Here is a 13,372-nt window from a genome sequence, read left to right on the forward strand (position 1 = left end):
TTCTCCTCCTCCACCTCCTTCTCCTCCTCCCTCCTCCTCCCTCCTCCTCCTCCCTCCTCCTCCACCTCCTTCTCCTCCTCACTCCTCCTCCTCTCTCCTCCTCGCCACTCGTGGGAGGCTGCTGTGGATCCACGACCCTGCGCTGTGAACTCTGGAAGCCCAAATTTGATTCGCGTGCCGATTGATTTCTGACCCTTCCCCAGGCCTCTCCCTCACCACCCAGCCCCGGCGACCAGAGTGGTGAAGTATGGTCAAACAATTCTCACCCAGCGGTGGTGAGTGACGGGAAATTGAAACTGCACGCGCTCATGTATCCGCTGTGAACGCCCGCGGAATACCAACTGCATTGCGTCTGAACGAGAGTTGCACTAACGCGTGTGGTGTCCCTCGTTGACTCCATGGCTCCCGTCATAGGAACGTGGAATCTGCACCACCGTCTCAGTGTCACCAGTAGAGTTACGCACAGCATAAAAACCTGGAGTTAGAAGTCCGATTAGCACGGTTGGCTACGTACGGTGCGAAATAAGTTCTACTTAGTGTGTACAGTGCAGTGTATACACGACGGCGTGGGTTGGCCAGCATCACGCCCGGACGCCTTTGTCTCCCGAGCGATGATGCTTACCACACACCGCACCAGGTACTCGTTTGAGGCTGAGTCGACCTAGGGGAGAACTGGTTCGGTGGCTGTCCCCCCCCACGCACACAGTCGAGTTTGGGGGGGGGGGGCTGTCACAGGCGGGGTGCGTGCATAGGCAGCTGTCCCACGAGCAACAGCTGCCACGGCCCGGCCACCTGTCACCACACCCCGTCACACACCACATCACACATCCATTCCCAGTCACCACCACACCATCACCATCACCACACCCCATACCATCACCACCACCACCATCACCATTCACCACCACCACCATCACCATTCACCACCACCACCATCACCATTCACCACCACCACCATCACCATTCACCACCACCACCATCACCATTCACCACCACGCAGTCTCCTGGCACGTGGTTCCTCACCAAGGTAAGACTCCTATCAAAGAGATTTTACAACAATTTGTTTTTTCTAAATACTGTAATTCCTCTTTAACACGTAGGCTTTCTCGACCAATAGTATTCATGACGTGGGGGTTTGGGTTAGTATTAATGTTGTGTCGTAACCCTCCACCACCCAACACCTAGTCTGGCAAATGGCCCGGAGATGCTGGGCGATGTGATGACCGGAGAAACGTCAGGGTACTCAAATTGTCAGCATCGTGGATTCACTCTCCAACACACCGGTGGGACCTGGACTTAAAGCTTTCGTGACTGCAGGAAGTCATATTGTGTGGGTCTTTCGGTAAAACCACGTAGACTGAAAAAATAAGCAAAAATATCGACGTTTCGATCGCAACACAAGCGGTTGAAACGTTGATATTTTTGGTTATTTTTTCTGTTTACGTGGCTCTACCGAAAGACCCAAAGACTATGAACACCGGAGGGATTGAAGTAGCACACCCATTGACGCGCTTCGTGGCAAAACCTTGCTGGCTGCGTCGGGTGGTGGAGGGTTACGACTCAACATTTATACTTACAGCGATCTAACCCAAACAACGTTTTTACGAACTGTAATGCCACCCTCCTTTGCATATTTGTCTCTCGCGATGTGCAACACTAAACCCGACTTGGGTATTGTGTTTGAACATTACCCGTAGGCCACACGGCCTCTTGGAAGCAAATCTTATCGCGATCATTGGGTTCGACACATTCGGTGTTGACATTCTGGGCCTCGTGATCAATCGAGTGATGGTTTGCAACGAACCCAATGCTGGCAAATTGCCCGATGTTTGTAGAACCGAGGGGTTTGTGTAAAACGTGGAGACGCAAATATGTTAAGAATGCATTATTTATTTAGATCGTGTTTTAACATTCACCAACACCATGAGCAGGCTCAGTGTTTCTGATTCAGCACTGAGCGGACTGAAGCTACAACTTGGGGCGTGCAGTCGCGAGGCAGGGCTCGGGACACGACACAAAGTTCATCGAGCGACGAGGCTTTGTGCCGTAATAAGCCGCTCGACTGTGATTATAAAGGACGCGAATGTGATCTGGGAGAGAGTTGGCGTCTGAGCGCTCCCACCGAGGGTGATAACGGCAACGTCTGTGCGGGCGTTTCGAGTATTTGGCTGATAAACATATCCACGTGATAAGCCACTTCGTTGCGCGATCGTTTGAGGCCAGGTCGCTTCTGAAAGAAAATATCAATATAGCCCAGTGGGCCTTACTTGGCGAAATAAAAAACAAGTTTATAGTTTTACAGTTTTATTCGAGTGTCCAGATTGCAACCGTGACAGCGCAGAGCGAATACAGCCGACACCAATCACCGCGAATTCTTCCCCACAGCAGAGAAATACTCACTGTGGGCAGCCGCCTCTTGTTCCAGAGCACGAATGTATGTTTAGTATAATGGTGGAGTGTAGTGTATAGTGTAGCATATGCAGTGTGGTGTATGGTGGAGTGTATGGTCGTGTATAGTGTTGAATATATGAATAATTTCTTTCGCACCGTACGTAACCTACTGTAGCCAATCGGAAGTGCGGTGGAAATACAACAAACTTAACACAAAAAGCAGTTCCAAAGAAATTAGTTTTCAATGTAGTATAGTGGTGTAGGGTATAGTAGTATAGTAGTGTATTGTAGTGTATAGTGTAGTGTATAGTGTAGTGTATATTGTAGTGTATAGTGTAGTGTATAGTGTAGTGTATAGTGTAGTGTGTCTGTATGTTGAACTTCTTTCGCTCCGTACATAGCCAACCGTGCTAATCGGACTTCCAACCGATTCAACTGCAGATCTCCACGCCGCGCGTAACTCTGCTAGTGGCCCTGAGGCGGTGGTGGAAATTCCACTTTCCTATGACGGGAGCCACGGAGTCAAATAGGAACACCACGCGCATTCTTTAACAACTCTTGTTCGTAGCCGACCGTGATCACGGGAGGTGGCGTGGTGTGTGTGTGGACAGCCGGTCCCACCCTCACTACTGCCCCCCTCCCTCCACGTGTGACTTGTCCCCAAAGAATCTCCGTGGGTCTCCGTGGGCTGACTCGACGGTCTGTGGTTGGGGTTGTAGGGCCGCAGTAGCAGGGCCGTGGCCTGCATCTTTAGAAATGTTCTGTTCGAGCAGGCGATGTGCGCATCGGTCCGTCGATGTTGCGATGCCGTGGATGGTTCCACCAGCGGCGTCTTCCGAGGTTTGCACGAGGAAAAGTGACAATAGCTCAACGCATTCACCAACAGCACTGGCCTAAAGAGGAAAACAGCTGTTACGAGAAACAACCTTTTGTGAAACAGCCGTCGGTCTATCTGCTATGGAGAAGGGGCATTGCCCGTAACGTCGCATCTTCTCTCTCTTCGTTTTAGGAGGGTACAGTTTTAGAAATACATTTTAAAAAACACAAAACGGTCCGTTGACGAATATTTTCGTCGCTAATTTGAGTGAGCGAACTGAAACACGGGGGCGGCAAGGCAGACGACACTTGAGGACGCGGTGTATGGTCCGCGTGGCACGACCAGATGGGCTCCATCCTGGTCAAGATGTTTCTGCCCACGATCAGCGGCCTCGCGTTCCTGCCCACCGTCAGCATCGCCGCCAAGCGCCGCTTCCACATCGAGGCCATGGTCTACTTCTTCACCATGTTCTTCATCACGGTGCGGGCCACCTACCCACCCACCTACACACCTACCCACCCACCTACCCACCCACCTACACACCCACCTACCCATCCACCTACCCACCCACCTACCCACCCACCTACCCAGCTACCCACCCACCTCCCCACCCACCTACCCACCCACCTACCCATCCACCTACCCACCCACCTACCCACCCACCTCCCCACGCACCTACCCACCCACCTACCTATCTACCCATCCACCTTCCCACCCACGTAGACACCCTTCCACCCACCCACCTACCCGCCTACCTGGCAGTGGCAGGGTCCAGAGTATAGTGTATAGTGTAGTGTGTGTAGTGTAGTGTGTGTAGTGTATAGTGTAGTGTGTGTAGAGTGTAGTGTGTATAGTGTAGAGTGTGTAGTGTATAGTGTAGTGTGTGTAGAGTGTAGTGTGTATAGTGTAGTGTGTGTAGTGTATAGTGTAGTGTGTGTATAGTGTAGTGTGTATAGTGTAGTGTGTGTAGTGTATAGTGTAGTGTGTGTATAGTGTAGTGTGTATAGTGTAGTGTGTGTAGTGTATAGTGTAGTGTGTGTATAGTGTAGTGTGTATAGTGTAGTGTGTGTAGTGTATAGTGTAGTGTGTGTAGAGTGTAGTGTGTATAGTGTAGTGTGTGTAGTGTATAGTGTAGTGTGTGTAGAGTGTAGTGTGTATAGTGTAGTGTGTGTAGTGTATAGTGTAGTGTGTGTAGAGTGTAGTGTAAAGTGTAGTGTAAAGTGTAGTGTATAGTGTAGTGTAGTATACGGTGCTAGTCGGCTGTGCGGGGGGGGGACAACAAACTAAACACAGCGTTTGCCCTGCTGTGCCCCCCCCCCCCCCAGTGCTACCACGTCTGCGACGGACTGGGCTTCCTCTCCATATGCATCATGCGCTCCGAGCTGCTCGAGTACTTCAGCGTGTACGGCATCGCGCTCTCCATCTGGGTCACGCTCATTGGTGGGCTCCCCCGCCCCTCCCGGCTCCCCCCCTCGGCTCCCCCCCTCCCTGCCCCCTCGCCCCCCCCCCCTACCCGGCCCCCCACCGCCTTCTCGCCCTCTCTCAGCGAACGAGACCCACACTAAAACTTAATAATGTTTATTTTCATCAGGTAAGGCCCACTGAGCCGTACAGCTTTCTTAGTTCCAGAAGCGACCTGGCCATTACAAAAGATCGCTCAACAAAGTGTGCTTGTTGTCAGTATCGTGCGGACATTTGTGGTAGCAGCCAAAGACTCTAAACGCGTGGTGATGGTGATTCTAAATGTGGAGGGAAAATCCAGAGGACCCGGAGAAAAATCCACGCGACCACGGGGAGAGAGAGACGCAAACACCACATATACAGCAGCAGACGTCAGGGTCGGGATCGAACCCACGACCTCCTGTACACCAGGCGAGGTAGTTAACATCTCATAGCCACCCCTGAACTGGTCCTGAGCCTCTCCTCCATCGCCTCGGCCTCAAGAATGAGCGCCTGGGCGCGGTGTGGCGATGTGACCACTGGGGTGACGAGGGCGCCACGGTGGCTAGGATATGTTTACTACCTCGCCTGGGACACAGGAGGTCGTGGGTTCGATCCGGACCCCGACGCCTGCTGCTGTGTATTTGAAGTCTGCGTGTCTCTCTCTCTCCCCGTGGTCGCGTGGATTTTCTTCCTCCAGATTCAGCGTCAACGTCAACGTCACGCGTTTCGAGTCTTTGGCTGCTGCACGTTGCCGCGTGCTAAGCCCACCTCGTGGCGCGATCGTTGGTGGCCAGGTCGCTTCTGAAAAAATAGCCACATAGCTCGCTGCGCCTTACCTGGTAACATTAAACATAGTTTCTAGTTTAATCGTTTTCAAGGTGCTACTCACCCAGCACCATCGCATGCCGAGCCGGCCTTCACAGGTGCTTGCTAAAGGCACTTGCCCCAAACACATTGTTCGAGGCTACACGGGGGATCTTTGTCTTTGCTATGATGCCTATGAACTCGGCGACCTGAATTTGAACCCTCGGCCACGGACGACTTCAGACCGGGTTCTGGCCTTCCCCTAAGTCGACTCGGCCCCAAATGAGTTACCTGACTTGGTGAGAAAGCAGGTGGCCACGCGGGGTGCTGATGTAACTAGAATGTAAACCCTCTGCATTGGCACAAGTTGTACGATCGTGACAATGATGATGCTGATGCTGAGATCGGGGATGGTGATGATGCCATTACTAGGATGAACCTGCTTATGCGGCTTCTGTTGTTGCTGCTGCTAGAAATAATGATAATAATGATGCTGCTGATTATAATTTACAATGATATTGTTGCTGATAATGACCACAATGATTGTGATGACGATGGACAAAAATGCTGCTGCTGATGATGATGATGTTGCTGATGATGATGATGTTGATGCTGATGATGACGTTGATAACAATGGCAAATGCTGCAGCTGATGCTGACATGATGCAGCTGATGATGATAGTCACTACAGTACTGCTATTGATCATGATGATGATGATCATATTGATGATGATGATGATGATGACAATCCAGCTGCTAACAGTGACCGGACAGCGCTGCTGATGATGATGATGATACTGACAATGTTGCTCATGATGATGATGATGATAATGATGTTACTGATGATGACGATGTTGCTGATGATAATGATGATGTTGCTGATGATAATGATGTTGCTGCTGATTATGATGATAATGATGCTGCTGCTGATGATGCTGCTGCTGCTGCTGATGATGATAATGATGATGTTGCTGCTGATGATAATGATAATAATGTTGCTGCTGCTGCTGCTGATGTTGCTGTTGCTGCTGCTGCTGATGATGTTGCTGCTGATGATGCTGCTTCTGATGTTGCTGCTGCTGCTGCTGATGATGATGATGATGCTGCTGATGATGTTGCTGCTGATGATGATGACGATGGGCACGCGCCAGCCCTAGGAGAATTCGAGGAGCCGCAGCGGCTCGCCGTGGTGATGGCGGGCGTGCTGGGCATCGCCGTGCGCGTCAGCGAGGACAGCTGGGGCACGGGCGTCTACGCGGGGCCCATCGTGGCCGCCCTGCTGCTGCTGGCACTCAAACACGTGAGGAGGCCCGCGGGGAGCCCGGGGCCAGCCAGCCATGGCAGGGCTGGGTGGGCAGGGCTGGGTGGGTCTGTGAGTGGGTGGGTGAGTTAGTGTGGGTGGGTGGGTTAGTGTGGGTGGGTGGGTTAGTGTGAGTGGGTGAGTTAGTGTGGGTGGGTTAGTGTGGGTGGGTGAGTTAGTGTGGGCGGGTGAGTTAGTGTGGGTGGGTGGGTGAGTTAGTGTGAGTGGGTGGGTGAGTTAGCGTGGGTGGGTGGATGAGTTAGTGAGTGTGTCGGTGTGTGGTGAGTGGGAGCGTGTGTGGGTAGGTGGGTGAGTGTGTGAGTGAGTGAGTGCGTGTGTGGGTGAGTGTGTGGGTGAGTGTGTGATTGAGTGGGTGAGTGAGTGGGTGAGTGGGTGAGTGTGCGAGTGAGTGAGTGGGTGAGTGTGTGAGTGCGTGCTGTGCCACGAACCTGGCGAATCGAGGTTATCTGAACCGGGCATCCCCTAGGTCGACTCGGCCTCAAATAAGTACCCTGATGCGGTCGGTCGTGGTGCTGGCCACCCTCCCCCTCGTGCGCCGTGCCGGCCTTCATAGGCGTTCGCGAACAGCTCTTGCCCCTACACTCTGACAAGGCTACGCACAGGGGTAGGTGGGGACATCTCTTGCCTTTGTCTTGTCTCCATCAGACGAGGAAGATGATCGAGCTGAGGGCGTTCCTCCCTTCCCGCAAGGTCTACACGCACCACCTGGGCCCGGGGATCTGCTTCCTCGTGCTCGCCTTCACTCTGCGCTTCTATTTCCAGGTGCGCGACAACATTTACACTCTGAGTACGACGTTTCGCCAGTAATTTAAGCTCTGTGGACCTATATCGGGATGCTTGCCCAACATGATCGCCACCATTACCATCATTGCCATGGCATAATGCTCACGATATTCGGGACATAATTGCTCACCTGACATTTTCGGGAACGCACATACCATCATCATCACGTGAACTCCTCCGGTCGTCATCCTCACAGCAGCAGCAGCAGCAGCGGCAGCTCTTGGCACAGAGGTGGTGGTCACTGCATCGCGCAGCGCTTTCAGACAAGCTTCCGCGGCCGTCTGGAACGCTCTTCCCTTCCGATATTGTGAGGCCACTGGAGCCGTGCACTTTTAAATAATCTAAATTGAAAACTAATTTCCTTAGAACAGCTCTTTGTGTTTAGGTTGTTGTCCTTCCCCCACACCTCCGATTAGCACGGTTGGCTAAGTACGGTGCAAAATAAGTTTCAACGTATGTACATACTCGACTGGCTTGGAGTGGGTATTTTCAATCAGCATGAGGCTCTATCAGCAGAGTACAAGGTAATGCTGTCCATAATAATCGTACATGATTGTACCCTCTATTGCTATAAGTAACATGAGGATAGAACAAGGTCAGATGGGTGTGTCGTGCCCAATACTGCCCAGCGGAGGATAGAACAAGGTCAGATGGGTGTGCCGTGCCCAATACTGCCCAGCGCAATGTTCCACAATTTTCTGACAGAACTCAAGTACAGTGCTATGTCGCCAGAAATATCAACATCATCATCAGCGGCATCAGCAGCATTATCACCACCAACAACAACCGCTATTCGCCAGTAATTGCCGGTGACGTCACCACGACGCTTGTGCCAGGCCATGTGCACGTTGAGGCCACGTCAAGTGTCGAACGCCCGCTGGCAGGAGGTCACGGAACAGACCCAGGTGCCATAGGTTGACTGACTGAGATGACTGGCTGATGCACCACCTGTGCCCCCTACGGTGCCAACTTGCTGTGCTTTAGCCACCCGGCGCTCCGCTCGTCGTTGTGAGCGTCGCTCCTCTGCCCCCCGCTGTTGCTCCACATCATCTTGTACCACATCACTGCATCTCTTCTCTAGCCCGTGCCGGGCCCGTTTAGCCCCCTCCATGCGGCCAAAGAAAATATGTTTAGGCATGCGGTAGCTGGGCATGCGGGCTACATGACCCAGCCAACGCAACCTTGCCTGCGGGAAGAGCTCATCGATAGGACTTGGCATTATGACGGCCACTACCATCATGATCGTCATCATCAGCATCAGCAGGATAATCATTACCAGCAGCAACAACATCATTACCGCCACATTATCATCAGCAGAGGCAGCACGTGGATCAACATTAGCTGCAACAGCAGCAGAATTATCACCACCACCACTACCATCATGATTATATTATTATTATCATCATCATCATAAAAATCACGATCATAATTATCAGCAGCATCAACACCATTATCAATCAACCCCCATTACCAACATCATCATCATCATTTTTTCAGGGGAGGGTAAAATGAGAACTGCACACCACCGTTGATTGGCAGGTCGCCTGCGTGCTGGGTAGAGTGGTGTGCACTTTCACTTACAATTTATTTAAATGTGTTTTTATTTGACCAGGTAAAGCCGACTGAGCTGCAGTTTTTTAGAAGCGAATTGGCCACAAATGATAGCTCAACCAAGTGGCTTATCAAGTGGAAATGTATAGCAGCCAAATACTCGAAACGCGCGACGTTGATTTTAAATGTGAAGGGAAAAACCGGGAGGACACGGAGAACAATCCACGCGACCACGGGGAGAGAGAGAAACACACAAACTACAACGATACAGCAGCAGGCGTCGTCAGGGTCAGAGTTCATCCGAGACACTGACCATGGTGGATGAGTAGGCCAAAAGCAACCCCTGATGGAGCGAACTCTTGGGCTGCGTGGTAGCGGAGCACCCCCCCGTCCCCTGCCCGTCAACCGGCAGCCAACAGCCGTTGCCTGGTCCGCGCCTTTACCTTTCAGTAATCGCCAGCGACGCTTTATTGTTACAGCTCACGCCATCAACTCGGTGCCGGCAACCAAATTGCGGCGGCGTCGGCGTCGTTGTTGGTTCAGGTTGAGAGCGCCGCGCAATAATTAGGCGATCTGCGAAATCCGAAACAGGTGCCCGGCCCCACCGCGGCTCCGAGCGGGAGGCCGACCGCGAGGCGCCCGCCCACTCGGCAGCGCTCGCGCGCCACATCGACAGCGACGATGACGACGACGAATACGACGAAGACGATGACGAAGCTCCCGAGACGGCACGCGCGGAGCTCCACACGCGATGCGGAGGACTACCCCCCACCGACCCCCCCACCGACCCCCCACATCCCCCCACCCACCCGGGCAGGCTGGGGAGGGAGGGGGAACGATCGAGCAATTACGGAGGGGCTCGCGAGCGGCGGCAGCGTTGCGTCGTTAATTACGCCGGTGGAGGGGGGGCTGGTGGGGGTGGGGGGCTGGAGGGGGGGCGCGTGTTGTGTCTGGCGCCGCGGGCTGAGCGGGCAGAGGTGAAACGAGGGCTCCGTAGACTCCTCACGCAGAGACCCGTAGACTCATCACACAGAGACCCATAGACGCATCACACAGAGACCCGTAGACTCATCACACAGTAACCCGTAGACTCATCACACAGAGACCCGTAGACTCATCACACAGAGACCCGTAGACTCATCACACAGAGACCCGTAGACTCATCACACAGAGACCCGTAGACTCACACAGAAACCCGTAGACTCACACAGAGACCCGTAGACTCACACAGAGACCCACAGACTCACACAAAGACCCATAGACTCACACAGAGACCCGTAGACTCACACAGAGACCCACATACTCCTCACACAGAGACCAGTAGACTCACACAGGGTGGGTGGGTGCGTGCGTGCGTGCGTGGGCGTGCAGGAGTGGGACTACCCGTACGTGCACAGCTTCTTCCACTGCTGCCTGTCTGCGGCGTGCGTCATCCTGCTGCCGCGCACCAGCAGTAGCAGCGTCGCGCAGGGCAACCAGCAGCCGGACAAGTTGAGCTGCTACACGCTCTGCTGCTGCGTGTGACGGGGCCGCGCGCGCGCCGCCGCCCTCGCTGGGGAGCAGTGGCGCAGCGGTTACTCACAAACTAGACTGTGAACTTCTTTTTAGATCAGGCAAAGCTCTCCGTGCAGCTCTTTGTCGGTGAGCGACCTGGCTATCGCCGATGATAGCTCAACGACGTGGGATTATCACCGTGTTGGACATTTATAGCGGACAAACACTCTCCGAACGCCTGATGTTGATTCTAAATGTGGAGTGAAAAAAAACCGGAGGACCCGGAGATAAAATCCACGCGGTCACGGGGAGAGAGACACTCAGACTCCACATATACAGCAGCAGGCGTCAGGGTCGGTATCGAACCCACGACCTCCTGCGCACCAGGCGAGGTAGTTAGCATCTCCAAGCCACCGTGATGATGAGAGACACGCAAACTCCACATATATAGCAGGCGTCAGGGTCGGGATCGAACCCACGACCTCCTGCGCACCAGGCGAGGTAGTTAACATCTCCTAGTCACCGTGATGATGAGAGAGAGACACGCAGACTCCACATATACAGCAGGCGTCAGGGTCGGGATCGAACCCACGACCTCTTGCGCACCAGGTGAGGTAGTTAACATCTCCAAGCCACCGCGTGACCCGAGTTCGATTTCCGCCAACACCGGTGACGAATATCTGAACCGGTCCTGGGCATCCCCTAGATCGAATCAGCCTCAAATAAACACCTGGTGCGTTGTGTAAACATCGCCACTGGGGAGACAAAGCAACGGTAATGTCACCACGGCGCTTGTGCCATGCTAGGTGCATGTTGAGGCCACGTGAAGTGTAGAAGGCTTCCTGCTGGTAGGAGGTCATAGGACAGACCCAGGTGCCATGGGTTGACTGAGACGACAAACAGAAGCACCTACTGTGCTCCCCCACTGTGCCAACCTGCTGCGTTTTAGCCGCTTGGTACTCCGCTCATTGTTGTGAGTCGCGCCCTTCACGAGCCTCCTCCATAGAGGCCGATCTTGACACCGCTGGTACCAGTCATCGGCAAGTCCACTCAGTTCCATATCCTCTTGTGCCACATCAGCCCATCTGATATGTGCCGTGTCCGTTTTGCTCCTTATATCCAGCCAAACAGAAGCTCCATGAACATGCGGTGACCGCAGGAACTCACCAATAGGACTGCGTCCAGATCTTTCAAGGGTCTGTGAGCTCCTCACACAATCCAGTCGATTAAACCTAGGATGGGTCGTAAGCAGGTCAGCCTAAATGTTTCAAACCGGCACAGATGTTCCTTTAAAGGGCTCCACCGTTCACAAGTATAGAACAAGGGAGGGCATACGTGTGGTCGAGAAGACCCGGAGTTTCAAATGGAGCGACAGGCCTGGTAGTTTCCACTGCTCCACTGATTTGGAGTGAGACCTCTGCTACCCAAACGCAGCTCATCATCAGCGCGCTCCCCAGCTACAGAAACTGGTCAACGTTGTCAACAACTGCCCCACCGCTCACGGTGAATGGAGAAGTGAAGTTTTTTATGATATAAAATTCTCAGGCAGGTGCTTTGTGTTTGTTAGGCTGATGCCATCCCCCCCCCCCCCCCCCCCCATCGCTTACCATCACACTGCTGGGTCAGCAGCAGCAGCAGCAGCAGCAGCAGCAGCAGCAGCAGCAGCAGCAGCAGCAGCAGCAGCAGCAGCAGCAGCAGCAGCAGCAGCAGCAGCAGCAGCAGCAGCAGCAGCAGCAGCAGCAGGGTCGAACAACTACTTCTCAGACTGAGCAGAAATGACCGGATAATCATATGAAAAAATAAGAATAGGTTTTAAACTTTCTGCCAATTAAACAGGAGTTGTGTTAAGATGTTAAAACACCAAATCAAGTACTGCATTAACCACACACGGTACATGTGGTGAACACGCAACACAAGTTATTTGAGTCTTTCGGTAAAGCCACGTAGAAAAAAGTGTATTATTTTAGATAGAAAAATAATATAAATAAAATTTTATTATTTGTATATCTACGTGGCTTTACCGAAAGACCCAAAGAACATGAATTCCTGCAGTCACGAAAGCTTGAAGTCAAGATGCAATGCATGTTCGGATGAATGTGTGCATTGCCTTTGAAACCGATTGGTCAACTCTGTTTGCCTTTTGGCGTTGGTCTCTGGTCTGACACCGGTGGTGAGACGAGGCCCTGAAGAAGGCGGCTGTCTCTGCTGTGGTCATTTATTACCATCAGAGCATGTGTGTGTGCATACTCACCACAAGCACTTGCGGTTAATGCAGACTTGGACATCTTAACATCCACTGTTTTATTGCCATAAAGGGTTAAACATATTCTTATTTTTTCATACTTTGATACTGGCAAAAAAGTTCAATTTTTAACCAGATCATCAGCATGCATCCCACCAGCACCACCACCCTCATCAGCATCATCAGCATCATCAATGTGAGGTGACGTTTGGTCTTCACCTCCACATGGTGTCCCATTGCATGGATATTCTAAACCGCTGTCGGCAACGTCATCCCACGTATCATGATCACGTGATTGTGTTAATTACTTATTCGACGCAATTGATGTTGTTGCAATTGCTTATGTTGATGTTGGTGTTACAATCGCCGTTATTGTTGTTGTTGTTATTGCTAGTAAATAAAGCTCGTGCTGGCTTGCTTCCGTGTAAGTACCCCGAGCTCTCTGCGCTGTTTGGGGAGCGGTGCGGTGGGCACGCTGCCCCCCCAGGGCGAGAGCAAGGCCCCAGGGTTCAATACCCGACCTGGG

At 52.6% G+C, this 13,372-nt stretch overlaps 1 protein-coding gene across 1 annotated transcript; it reads left to right on the forward strand.

Annotated features, from left to right (window-relative positions):
- The first annotated feature begins 882 nt into the window (after positions 1-882).
- Positions 883-13,226, forward strand: MYMK (myomaker, myoblast fusion factor). The gene is made up of 6 exons (XM_061571727.1): positions 883-1,027; positions 3,554-3,688; positions 4,534-4,648; positions 6,607-6,755; positions 7,422-7,538; positions 10,482-13,226. Exons 2-6 carry the CDS (start codon positions 3,554-3,556, stop codon positions 10,632-10,634), a joined length of 669 nt encoding a protein of 222 aa, XP_061427711.1. The 5' UTR covers positions 883-1,027; the 3' UTR covers positions 10,635-13,226.
- The last annotated feature ends 146 nt before the right edge of the window (positions 13,227-13,372 follow it).

Source organism: Lethenteron reissneri, chromosome 48 (genome assembly GCF_015708825.2).
Source record: "Lethenteron reissneri isolate LAM-NWPU_2019-01 chromosome 48, ASM1570882v1, whole genome shotgun sequence".
Classification (NCBI taxonomy): Eukaryota; Metazoa; Chordata; class Hyperoartia; order Petromyzontiformes; family Petromyzontidae; genus Lethenteron; species Lethenteron reissneri.

What these genes read in the sequence shown, in the direction of transcription:
- MYMK (XM_061571727.1), top strand. Translation starts at nt 3,554, where the DNA reads ATGGGCTCCATCCTGGTCAAGATGTTTCTGCCCACGATCAGCGGCCTC. An exon ending in TCACCATGTTCTTCATCACG is followed by an intron (nt 3,689 to 4,533) that starts GTGCGGGCCACC and finishes CCCCCCCCCCAG; the next exon opens with TGCTACCACGTCTGCGACGG. An exon ending in CATCTGGGTCACGCTCATTG is followed by an intron (nt 4,649 to 6,606) that starts GTGGGCTCCCCC and finishes GGCACGCGCCAG; the next exon opens with CCCTAGGAGAATTCGAGGAG.